This window comes from Plectropomus leopardus, chromosome 19 (assembly GCF_008729295.1).
Source record: "Plectropomus leopardus isolate mb chromosome 19, YSFRI_Pleo_2.0, whole genome shotgun sequence".
Classification (NCBI taxonomy): domain Eukaryota; kingdom Metazoa; phylum Chordata; class Actinopteri; order Perciformes; family Serranidae; genus Plectropomus; species Plectropomus leopardus.
In genome coordinates, this window is record NC_056481.1 from 27,870,370 (window position 1) to 27,883,671 (window position 13,302).

At 44.2% G+C, this 13,302-nt stretch overlaps 1 protein-coding gene across 2 annotated transcripts in view; it reads right to left on the reverse strand.

Annotated features, from left to right (window-relative positions):
- The window catches only part of dcxr (dicarbonyl/L-xylulose reductase), a 35,563-nt gene extending 22,458 nt beyond the window's left edge, over nucleotides 1-13,105 (reverse strand). The window contains exons 1-5 of one of the 2 annotated variants that reach the window (XR_006106890.1): nucleotides 12,882-13,105; nucleotides 12,588-12,664; nucleotides 10,642-10,739; nucleotides 7,557-7,711; nucleotides 7,008-7,050 (exon numbers count right to left, since the gene is read on the reverse strand). Coding sequence is in view for 1 of the 2 variants with exons in the window: in XM_042508489.1 (XP_042364423.1) it covers nucleotides 7,008-7,050; nucleotides 7,557-7,711; nucleotides 10,642-10,739; nucleotides 12,588-12,639 (348 nt within the window). In the remaining variant the exon portion in view is untranslated. The remainder of the gene's footprint in view (nucleotides 1-7,007; nucleotides 7,051-7,556; nucleotides 7,712-10,641; nucleotides 10,740-12,587; nucleotides 12,665-12,881) is intronic. The other variant, XM_042508489.1, reaches the window with a different exon arrangement.
- Between the last annotated feature and the right edge of the window lie 197 nt (nucleotides 13,106-13,302).

The window sequence follows — 13,302 nt, forward strand, 5'->3', positions numbered from 1 at the left end:
GGATTTTAGGACATTTCACTGATTTTTAGGATGTTTCCAGAATCTTAGGACCATTCTTGGATTTAAGAACATTTGTTGGATTTCAGGGTGTTTTAAGGATTTTAGGAAGTTTCTAGAATTTAACTCATTGAGTGCCATTGACGTATATATACATCATTCAAAAGCCAAAGCTTGGGGCTGCTGGGATTCGTAGTTGTAGTACAAAAGACGGTACATCAAAACATGAAGTGGAGTAGCGGGGATCAGAGAGCAAAGCTACATCAATTCAATGTCAGCATAAAATGACCCCCAAAACATGAGGACCCCCCGGAGGAGCAGCGGCTGTACTCCGAGCTCCTCCTGGATGACCGAGCTTCTCACCCTATCTCTAAGGGAGAGCCCGGCCACCCTACGGAGGAAGCTCGTTTCAGCTGCTTGTACCCGCAATGTTGTTCTTTTGGTCACTTTGCACATTTATTTTACAATGATAACATTTGTTATACAATATTCAGATGTCTTTTATGTCTTTGAAGGCAAAATTATAAAATTCAAATCACTGTTTTGCTTGACTCCCTTTCACAAAAATGCATTTTTCTCAGCTTTTTAGAAAAAAAGCGGTATTTTTGATAAAACTAGCCTCTATTCAACTTCAGATAAATCAAGAATGGAACAAGGTGCAAACAAAAGTATTTTTCCATGACGAAAAAGAGGGTTTCTTCTTTCATTTGAGCTATTCAGTGTTTTCAGAGAAATATTCTGTGGGTCTTGAAAGATGACTCAAAATGGCCAGAAAAGCTGGCACAAGCCACTTTCCATTATATAATAGGGCTGGCACTCAATGAGTTAAGGATGTTTCTAGGACTTCAGAACATTTCTAGGATTTGGGATGTTTTCTAGTATCTTAGGACATCTCTAGGATTTTAGGATGTCTCTAGGATTGTGTGAAGCTGTCCAGCAGAGTTTTGGGAGCAGGACCACACCTCAACTGCTCCTCTTCTGGCTTACATACCCTCCTAATCCTCTCCTCCTCTTTTGTTCAGGTATTCTGCACGAGCATGTACCAACACGCCACAGAGCTTCTCCTCTCTCTTGTTGACTTTGATTCGCCTACTCACCTGTTCCACAGCATGGACTCCTCTTTTTCCCCGTCGGATGACGATCTGTTTGCCCAACACCAGGACGACCACCCTCAACCTTTCCGTCGAGCCACGCTGGCATACCCATGACGACGACCTCTGCCGTGCAACTGCACCCAGCGAGCAAGCGACTCCGTCAAGTTGCCACTGGGTTTCCTCCTGGGTATTTTGCCTGGTTCTTTTCTGCTCGCCATGCAAGGCTACAGTTCAGTTGGTGACTCCTCTGCTGGTCACCTGAGGGCAGCCCCGCCCGCTCTGCGGCTCGCACCGGCGAGGTCTCCCGAGTGCCGGCTGCCTTAAAAAACTATCCGACTGGACAGTGGCCACCCTTCAACAAGCACTGAGGGACAGGGGAATCCCATTCACAGAACTGACAATAAAACCAAACTTTTCAACTCTCTGACGTTGGCGTGCCATGGCCGCTCTGTAAACATTGGCACTCTTTCGGGTGACGTCATTTAGCTGACCCCCGTTGTGCGCTGTGACATCAGCACCTCTGTTAAAGGGCCAGTTCGCCCACACCCAATCTCCATGACCAGCAGCATGAGCTGTAAGGAAAGTGGGGATGAGCATCTTCAGGTAAACCATGAGGCTCCATAGCTACGGCAGCCACTTCTCCTTGGTCCTGTCGGCCACTGCGGTTAAGTTTTGCCCGGGCGCCAGCGATGTTGGCAGCACACTCCCACTCCCACCAGCTTGCCTCACCTGGGGACCTCGGCACCAGGATGCCTGCGCCCTCGACTGCTCTCCCACCTCCACTCATGTTGGCTCATCTGGCACAGGGATACTGGCACCACTTACTGCTCAACTGTGACATCTACAGCAGCTCACTCTTCTTGGGGCTTCTGGCACTGAGCTGCAGGTGCCCTCTACTGCTCAACCTCACTGCCTGCAGCAGTTAGATTTTGATGGGGCATCTGGCAGTGGAATGCCAATGCCCCCAGCCGTGCATGCTTGGCTACCGCACCACTTCACTCTCGCTGGGGCATCTGGCACCAGGATGCTGTTGCTCCCAGTTGTACACCCGCAGCAACCTCGACAGTTCCCTCTTGTTAGGGCTTCTGGCACTGGGAGGCCAGTGCCACTTCCTGCTGAACTGTGCCTTCTACGGCAGCTTACTCTCCTTGGGTCATCTGGCACCAAGCTTGCCGGTGCCCTCTACTGCTCAACCTCCACGCCTGCGGCAGTTCGCTTTTGCTAGGGCGCCTGGCACTGGGAGGCCGATGCTCCTGCCGTACATATTCAGCAATCACGCCCCTACACTCTCACTGGGGCATCTGGCGCCGGGTTGCCGTTGCCCCCAGTTGTACTCCCGCAGCAACCTCGACAGTTCGCTCTTGTTGGGGCATCTGTATGACCTCGGCTACTGCAGCGGTTCTCTCTCCTTGGGGCATCTGGCACCGAGCTTGCAGGTGCCCTCTACTACTCAATCTCCAAGCCTGTGGCAGTTTGCTTTTGCTGGGGCGCCTAGCACTGGGAGGCCAATGCCCTAGCCGTACACGTTCAGCAACTGCGCCCCTTTACTCTCACTGGGGCATCTGGCGCTGGGTTGCCGTTGCCCCTGGTTGTACACCCGCAGCAACCTCGACAGTTCGCTCCCATTGGGGCATCTGGCACTGTGATATTGGTGCCCCCCGCTGCACAACCTCGGCTACTGCATCGGTTCGCTCTCCTTGGGGCATCTGGCACCGAGCCTGCCAGTGACCTCTACTGCTCAACCTCCACGCCTGCGGCAGTTCGCTTTTGCTGGGGCGCCTGGCACTGGGAGGCCAATGCCCCGGCCGTACATGTTCAGCAACTGCGCCCATCTACATCTACAGAAGCTCACGCTTCTTGGGCATCTGGCACCGAGCTGCCGGTGCCCTCTACTGCTCAACCTCACTGCCTGCAGCAGTTAGATTTTGATGGGGCATCTGGCAGTGGGATGCCAATGCCCCCGGCTGTACATGCTTGGCAACTGCACCACTTTATTCTCGCTGGGGCATTTGGCGCCGAGATGCCGTTGCCCTCAGTTGTACTCCCGCAGCAACCTCGACAGTTTGCTCTTGTTGGGGCATCTGTACGACCTCGGCTACTGCAGCGGTTCTCTCTCCTTGGGGCATCTGGCACCGAGCTTGCCGGTGCCCTGTACTGCTCAACCTCCAAGCCTACAGCAGTTTGCTTTTGCTGGGGCACCTAGCACTGGGAGGCCAATGCCCTAGCCGTACACGTTCAGCAACCGCGCCCCTTTACTCTCACTGGGGCATCTGCCACTGGGATGTCTGTGCCCCCGGCAGTACGACCTCGGGTGCTGCACCGGTTCATTCTCCTTGGGGCATCTGGCACCGGGCTGCCAGTGTACTCTATTGCCCAACCTAGACACCTGCAGCAGTTCACTTTTGCTGGGGCGTGTACAGCCAGGGGCAACGGCATCCCAATGCCATTGCCGCCAGCTGTACATGCTCATCAACGGTGCCACTTCACTATCGCTGGGGCATCTAGTGCCGGGATGCCGTTGCCCCCAGTTGTACTTCAGCAGCAACCTCGACAGTTCGCTCTTGTTGGGGCATCTGGCACCGAGATGCCGGTGCCCCTGGCTGTACGACCTCAGCAACCACACCAGTTCAGTCTCACTGGGGCATCTGGCACCGGGATGCCAGCGCCACTTCCTGCTCAACCATGCCATCTACGACAGCTCACTCTCCTTGGGACATCTGGCACCTAGCTAGCCGGTGCCCTCTACTGCTCGATCTCCACGCCTGCGGCAGTTCGCTTTTGCTGGGGCGCCTGCCTCTGGCCATGTTCAGCAACTGCGCCCCTTAACTGTCACTGGGGCATCTGGCCCTGGGTTGCCTTCGCCCCTGGTTGTACACCCGCAGCAACCTTGACAGTTCACTCTCCTTGGGGCATCAGGCACCGGGCTGCCGCCCTCACCGCCCTCAAGGTTGGGCACCTGCTGCTTTGCTCGCCTGCAACAGTTTGCTTTGCTCGTCAACCGCAAAACTTCACTCCCAACCCGTCGTGGCCGGGGCTGTTGGCACTGGAATGCCACCGACTTTTCCCTCTCATTCTCAGGGTTCTGGTCTCTTTTCTGATAATTTTAAGTTGCGTTGGGCATCGCCTGCCTTCACCCTGGCTACCGCTAATCCTCCCATCCGCCATCCTAACGCTTTCATCTCCTGTCTCTCTGGTTCCCTTCAATCTTGTAATAGTATTATTGATGGTTATTACATAGATCTCGCTGTTCTTCTCTTGCCTTCTCTTCACCAGCCTCCTGGGGACAGATTTCTTGAAGGCCATGAGGAGCTCCCCCACCTGTGGGGAACCACCCGATCCAGGGGAGCCAACACCCACGGAATCTGCTTGTACTTTCTCCCTCTTTAGGGACAATCTGTGTTGTTCCGTTACCCTGCCTGTCGACAGGAAATGGATGACTACTTGGCGGTCATTCTCAATCTGGCCCTCCACTTTGGCGACAGTGGTTTTTACTAATATCGTGTCCACTTTGCTTTCGGAAGCAGTGGCCCGTCTTCGACAATTCAATGGAGACACTTACTGGGGCGGTCTGGACAATGAAATTGAAAATGAACAGCCTTCTCTTGCTCCATTTCTGTCCAGTCCAGCTCATGGTCACCTCCAGATCAGCTCCCTGCTCAGAGGCCTCTCACGCCAAGTGCCAGCCTAAAATCCTTGTCTACTTCTACTAACTATGGATTTGCTGTCACGCTACATTCACACCATCCACTCTGAATATAGCAGCATTCCTCACATAACCCAAACTCTAGAGGCCATGTTCGTTTTTGCCTTCTTCGGTTTTCTCAGATGCTCAGAATTCACTGCTTCGACCCTTTGCTACGATCCATGTCAGCACGCCTGCCTTTCAGGCCTTTCCTTTTTCTCAAACGACACCACAGTTTATTACTTGAAAACAGTGGCGGCTTGTCAATAGGGGGCGCTAGGGCGCCGCCCCCATCAAAATTACAGGAAAAAGTATAGACACACAGTACACATAAATCATGCAATAAAAAGTAATTATCACATCTGTGCACTCAGAAAATGTGTCTGACTTTTAATTTTTCAAGCCTTCCCATCCCATATTAGGTTTATTCAGAGTTGTTTTTTGTGCAGGCTGAAATACATATGTTTCAAAGGCGAGGGACACCAGCCAAATGAGTGTGTATGTATGTCGTTAAACTTTTCTTCCATGTGACTTCACGGTGGTCTCTAATTTGTTACCCAAAGATTCTCCTCCGGGCGCAGCTCTCTGCGCCCGTGGCGAATCAGCGCGTTGTCTGTCATTGTTCATCCAACCTGATTGATTGATGATACCTGTCAATCAAAGTCACACCCCTGGCAGCGTAGACGCGCAAGCGCATCTGTCACAAACACAGTCAACAGACGGACCCGCGCATACGGATGCAAACGGACAAGTCACGACAAGACAGGAGACAATGGCGGCAGCAAAACAAAATTCGGTTGTTTCTTTACAAAATAATAATTTCACGAGGCGTTCACTGGAGGAAAAGAAGCGGATTAAGGAGCTTGGACCGGACCAACCGGACTTAAAAATCCAGCAGCAGGCAAGTGACCGTGGGCGGAGTTACACCCGGGGCTTCTCCCGCCTGTGTTATGCTAAACACAGTTGGCTAACTGGATGTGAAGTTAGCAATGCTCTTTATTGCTTTCCCTGCTTGCTTTTTCAAAGTGTTGGCACTGAACCTCTGTGGACAACAACGGGGGTCAGAGACCTGAAACATCTCTCTGAAAAATGCAAACGGCATGAAAGTAGCCGTAGCCATCTTGACAACAGCATGAAGCTACAGTTTTCTGACAGAATTAGCATGCTCTCCATGGAAAAGAGACTTGTTTGTGAAATGACAGATTTCAATCAGAAAGTCATTGAAAAATTTGCTGGCCTGAAGGAGAGGAGAGCAAAATTTATGTTCAAGTAGAGTTTATAGTTGTGTTGTAATCCCCACTCCCCAGTGCGCCCCCCCAAAATTTTTTATCACCAGCCGCCACTGCTTGAAAAGAACCAAAACCAACCAATCTGGCCAATCCACTCCTGTCTTCTACTTCAAAATTCAATCTGTACTAAACCCCTTCCTAATTCTCTCCAGCTACTTACATTTCCGGATGTCCAAAAGCACATCTAGGATGATCCTCTGTTTGCCTCCAAATCAGGCCAGGTGGTTACCAGCTTTTCCATCATGTTGTTTCTTGGTCTGGCATCTCTCCCATACACTACTCTGGACACTCCTATGGAATCTAAGCTGCCACCTCGGCTTCCCGCAGCAGCATCCCAGAACACTTGATTCAGATTATGGGCTGATGGTCCTCCCAAGCCTATCACCATTACATCTGTTCTGACCTAAGAGATCTCAAATCTGCTTTGTACACTCTCAAATAATGTGCGCCTTTGGGGGTCTGTCGTGTCCGGGAGCCATGGCAGATTCCCCACCGAAGCTTCTCCATACCGCACTCAACCATCCGTCCCACTATTAATAATTCATCAGTCCATGTTCATACCAATTCCATTCATGTCAATCAATTGTCAAACTGATCTTCAAGTTGAAGGTGTGGTCCTTGCTAGTGAAAGGACATTTCTAGGATTTCAGGATGTTTCTTGGGTTCCTCCACTGCTACATTTTTTGTTAAACAATCTCTATTTTGATGCTGTTTTATGCAGTCTGGCTCCTTATGCATACTAATAGTACAAAACAACTCCCAGTTTGAATCACTTTACTGAATTGGAAAATGGTTGGGGGGGCACGGGCTAAAAGTTGAGTATCACTGGTTTAGACCAACAAAACACCTTCTGATGCCAAACTGCGCTGAAATTGTTGGAAATATTTGGACATCAGCAGACTTCCAACAAAAGGAGTTTGATGTGGATGTGAGCCATGAGTGTACCTGGGAGACATGCAGCACAGCTTTCACATTCACATTGAATGACCTGGAGAAGAAAGACACCTTAAAACATGATAAACAGAACAGACTGTTACATGATGAAACTAGAGCTGGGTGACGTAGAAAATAAAATATCACAACGTTCCTGACGCAAATCCCAATACTGACATTGTGACTATATTGTAGGGTTGTCAATTGGGTCCTGAACATACTGAAAATATTTACACAATCAGATTTTGATAAATAATCATCAATAACTGATGATTAAGTGGGTGAAGGCAAATAATAAAAGAGTTAGAACTGTAGGTAAAGAATTACATTCTGATACAGCCTTTAAAACAAGGAAAAGACAACACTTAACATATTACAATAAGCAGAACCTAAACTGTTATCTATACTCATATCATGTTGATATAATATGGATAAATTGCCCAGCCCTAACCCAGCGGAACTGTATAATCTGACCCATATCTTCTAAATTGTGCTGTAGTCTGTGACTTTCTAGCTGGAAATCATTCAACTATCCTGATAGTTTTCCTATCCTTTTCTTACTGGTCAAACTGGTCGGGTGTGACCTCCAGAAACGGCTGCAGATTGGCACAGGCAGCATTATTCACCAGCAGATTGATGGGGCCGATGTCCTGCAGGGCCGCCTCTGTGGCCCCCCAGTCTGCCAAGTCCACACACACTGGAGTGATGGACGTACACTGTGAGAGGAAACCAACACCACACATTGGTGCAGATCATAGAAGGAGGAGGAGAAGAGCGGCAAACACAGAATGTCTACATTTAAACCAGCACTGATCCATTCAACAGTGACCAGAGTATAAAACACAATCATTAACATAAAACTACACATTTATTGTTTTCTTGATTTTATCTTCACTGACTTACAAAGTAGTATACTATGAGAAACAGTGTGTGCATATTGTGTGCTATTGGTATGTAATAGGAAATGAGGACCCAGCTACCGAGTTTATCACCAGAAGGAAATCTCTGTAACACTTTACAATAAGGAAACAAACAGTCAACATAATGCAGAGTGCTTCACTGTTCTCTAGAAGCATTATAAATACACAAAATGATGAGTGTGACAGTATAAGGTTAATCTGGCAAAGGGACTTAGGACAAGATATTGGAGAGGCGACATGGCAGGATATGATATCCTGTACTGACTGGGCCACAAGAGTTATTAGAGGTACATTTACACTTTCTAAAATTCTATATAGATACTATTACATCCTCTCAAAGCTATTCAGAATGGGCCTGATACATGATAGAAATTGTTGGAAATATAACAATGCAATGAGCACATTCTTGCATGCTCTGTGAGAATGTGCTGTGGCTCTTCCCTTTCGGAAAGAGGTGCTGGTGAAACTTGTTGAATGGGTAGCACAGTCATTGCCACACTCCCTTCAGCTGTGTCTTTTCCAGGATAAAACATTTTTGCCACCAGATGTCACTAAAGCGCAGTTTGGATTATTGGTAAATGGTTTTATCACTGTGACAAGAGTTGTTTAAAGGAGCTAGAAAATATAAAAACCCAGAATTAACTGAATGGATTAGACATATGACAGAAGCTGCCGCTTTTGAATATTTCCTGGCTCCAATGAATAATACAAAAGGGAAATTTTCTGAGGCCTGGGATAATTTCTTTCCATTTATTAAGAGTCCATGACATTTAAATTCACATGGATGCATCTGTAAAATGTTTGTGTCACTAATGACTGTCTTTCTGTTCTTGTTTGGTTTGTTTTATAAGTCATATGTTTTGTGTAGAATGTTTGATTGAAAGTAAATTAATAAAACTTTAAATGAAATCAATAAAATAAAATGAAATAAAATGAATTAAAATAAGGGATGGAGCATTTTGAGTAGTTACTCAACTAATGAGGAACTAATGAGGAATACCTGAGAAACAAATTGCTACTGAACCAATCAGTAACCTATTGAAGGTTTATAGAGAAGATAATAATTAATGAATTAATTACAAGTTTATTTAGAATCAAGTAAAGAGCAAATCAGTAACAACTAGATAATTGATGATTCATTAAAAAGTAGTTTCCAGGAATTGAACGATGCCACCAGCAGCAACATTACCAAGCAACCGGATGGATCTTTAAAGTAGCTGCTGATTTTAGTCAACTCAACCTTCAACACCAAAGATGGAGCAGGATCAAGGATAACTGTTATTTAGTTTTTTAAACTTTGTTTAAAAAATGACCAATAAATCTACCTTCTACCTTCTTCTTCTACCTAATAATAATAGACAATGAGTTACAAGAGAACAGACAGGGAGCTATGATTTTATCACGACACTTGGGTCACAATACAATGTTATTGAGATAAAATATATTGCAATTTACTATAGTGTGATATATTACCTTTCAACTACAAGTAATGTCACATATGTCCCCAAAGGAAAAAAGTTTTCAGTCAATTCACTTTAGCTCACTTTAATAATTTTTATTGCAGCAAAATATATCTAATGGACTGAAAAAGCAATTGATTTTATAATTCTAGTTAGATAACAAAAGTTTGTGTATGTGTTTGCAATATTAATAATTTATATAATTAACAAATCTGTTAAGTCTAGGTGTCCATGTACCGATACAATATTGCCATGTAAAATATCACAATACTATGCTCTATCAACCCCACCCCACCCTTCAAAGGGTTAATGTATTCTTAAGTAATGATTAGTGATAAAGTTAACTCTGGAGCAGATGCTGAGCCGCACAAAACCAGTAACACCTCATTAGTTACTAATTACTTAAACATTCGTGTTTTTGTGCCCCTCACAGTAAAATGATACTGAATAGTTCTCTGTGTTATATAAAATATATACTATTAATATTTTATTTAATTATTAAGTCATTCCTGATTCATTCCTCATCATTTCATAATTAACAAATTAGCAATCCCTTATTAGTGTGTGTATAAATATCTTATTTCACTCTCAGGCCTCACAACAAAATTTCTGTTCGATGATTTTAAAAACATTCAAAATGAATTTTTTTTAATTTTAGTATTGGATATTTATTTACAGAAAGCAATACCCTGCAGTGAAATGTGTTTGTAAATATATGGCAAAATCAACACTTTCCATACACATAACATACTTTATGTATACTACTACTACTACCTGATACTACTACTACTTCTGATTGTAGTACTAATTGTCAATTTCTTAGATACCTCTTGTTTTTTGTAATGCATTAAATATATATTTATATTTATTTTATTTTTTGCACAAATAAAATGCATATTTTATTGAATATTTTTTATTAATATTACCTTGTTGTTTATCAGTAAATTGACAATTGCTGCCACATTCATATATGTTTAATTCAATAGTTTAAAATTCATCCATGGTGTAACTGGGAACACTCTAATTGTTCTGAAAAATATTATATTTTATCTATTCTACTATATATAAATTGATGCAAAAATATTAAAGCCTGAAAACAAAACGAATGTGGTGCCTCATGTGAGTCACAGCGTGTTGAAGGTAATGAAACTATATCAAATAACCCATACCGCATTGATCTGTCAGATGATGTGAGGGTTCGTGAGTCATTAACATGAGAATCTCAACCATCCATCACACATAACTCTGGCTCAAATTAAGTAGTACCTCCTGCACCAGACTGTCGAGGTCAGCCTGCGTGCGTGTGACCGCCGTGACCTTTGCCCCACAGTGTGCCAGAGCGAGAGCCGTGGCCCTGCCGATCCCTGAGACACAAAGCATCCATAAACACAAAGACTTATTACAGAGTGGAGCTGCTGCTGTGACACCAGAGCTGACACACACACTCACACACACATTCCACACATGTCTCAGGCTTTGCCACACTGCGCTCCACAAACAATGCCTTTCCTATTCCTTTTCTCAGCGTGTTGGAACTGACGAGACACTGAGGGGACGTACACATTCATCACACGCCTCCTTCAGGCTCCCAAAGTTCACATGCAATTTCATCACAGAGTCTGATCATTTTTTTATTTATATTCATATCAGCACAGCTTTTAACAATCTGGTCATTTTAACCTTAACACTTTACTTAAATCCCAGTCTTTAGCACTTATATGCAGCATACAAACATTGAATAAATGGTTTAAAACTTACTACTATGTTGTTGTAGCGGTACAAAAAAGGTTTTTGTGTGTATGAATGTACAGTATTTGTCAAAAATCATAATTTCTCCTATAGAGTTTTTCATATGTTATCAATCATTTTCTGCTCATACAGAAGCTGCCACCTCTGGGTCCCGGAATGAAGTGATGATGCATTTACATCTTTGAAACTGGAGCAAATTGGTTTTATTATTATTATTTTTAAATAGGGCCTTAAAGGGAGGACCACCTTTGCAAAAATGTATTTGCAATGAAATGTTATTGCAAAAAAGGTGACAAGAAAATTTGTTTTTGTTTGTTTGTTTGTTTAAAAGAGGAGTTGAAATTATTCTAAGTCATCTTAAAAATAGGGAAAATATCCAGAAAACTATGCTACTATTATCACCATTATTATAATCTAATTTTTTTTTTTCCTTGTAGTTTTTTTTCTTCCCTTCTTTTTTCACTTTTTTCCATTCTTTTTTGTGCCAAATTTAATGTGATTGCCTTGTTTCTGCCGGTGGCTTTGATTGAAATCAGGATAATTTGCTTATGTGTCAAAGGGTTATTAAACACTTAGATTTGCTTACAACTATGTATTATATATAATTTATATATCAATTATAATGATAAATAGGGGAACTTAAATGTTGTCTTGTTCCATGTAACTCGTCTGTGTGTTGAGCTCACATCATGAGAGCTTGTTGCTAAAATGATAATGTCAGCCTGATGCGATAGGTAATAAAACAGTTTTGTTTCTACTGAATCATGATTATTTCTAGTAGTGTGCCTGTAACACCAGGTGAAGCAATATATCTGTATTATGATATGAGACTAGACATCTTTGACTTTGGATATCCTAATCTCATAAGTGTTGTCTTTTCCTGGTTTTAAAGGGGGCATTCCAGTCAAGTGTTGTCATTTTCTGGATTTATCATACTGCTGTTTTTTTGCCTTTACAAACTCAGTCATTATACCCACATTACTGATGATTGATCAAAAATCCTATAATTTCAATAATGTATGAAAGCATCAATTGTCAACCCTACAATATGATTGCAATACTGACTGATACTGAGATATTTGTTCAAAAATATGAGATATTTGATCTTCTCCATATTACAGGGCTCGAAGACCAAATATCACATGCTATCAAGCATTGAAAGTTAATACTGAATGTCTCGTAGTCATTATATGCAACGATAAGATTATTAAAATAAAATTGCTGCTAAAAGCAAAAACATGTTCAGCTGTTTTTGTTTTCTGAAAAAAAAAAAACAACCTACTGTGACAAGAACAATTCAATGAATCTTTAGTGATCAATGAAAACATTTTGGGGGTTTGGGAGGCAGTGGGTGATTTAGGACCTCTGGGCCCTGTGCGTAAACTGCAGGATCAGAGAGGATGTAATGTGTAAAGCAGCCTGCTGGTGTCAGTGTGCGCATGTGACCTCAAGTGTTGCTTTACCTTTTCCTGCTCCCGTGACCAGAGCTCGTTTGTCTGCAAATGAGATGTTCATGGTCGGTGGAGTCCGTGGAGATCAGCTGCACACAGACATGAAACAGCACAGACACACAGAGACACACTGAGGGGAAGCCAGCAGTCATATGACTCCTTCATGTCTGCCGTAAGGACTGATCGAGCCAAACTTCGCTGCAACTTCCTTATCGTTTTCTGCCACACACACACCCTGTAAGCAAACAAACTACGTGCCATAGAATATATGTTGTTTAGTTTTACAGTGAGCGTGGAGCATCTTACCGGCAGTGCAGACGGAGCGGAGATTTGGTGGCTCCTGTGCGGGGCTGCAGGCTGCAGGAAGCGGTGTGTCTGCTCCGCTGTGTGTTCCGCAAGTCAAAGTTAATGTTAAAACTGGTCTTCCGGGTCACTGCACAGTCACCATGAGCAGGCACAAACCTCCATGCTGTACAGCTGTCTGTGTAGAAATATGTTTCAAGGGTTACTTCATCAAGTGGCGCTCCCCGACATGTTTCATGGGGGGCCAGATGGGACCATTGAAAATCTTGGGGTTGGGGGGGGGGGTCTCTTTTCCACTGCGGTGTTCAGAGGAGCAACAGGTAAAGTGTTCCATGTTGAGATGGATGTGCAATTACGTTACCAGACTTAGTTGGGGTGCAGTGCTTTCTGGGAAGCTGCTGAATGACAGAAGCATGTTCAGCTG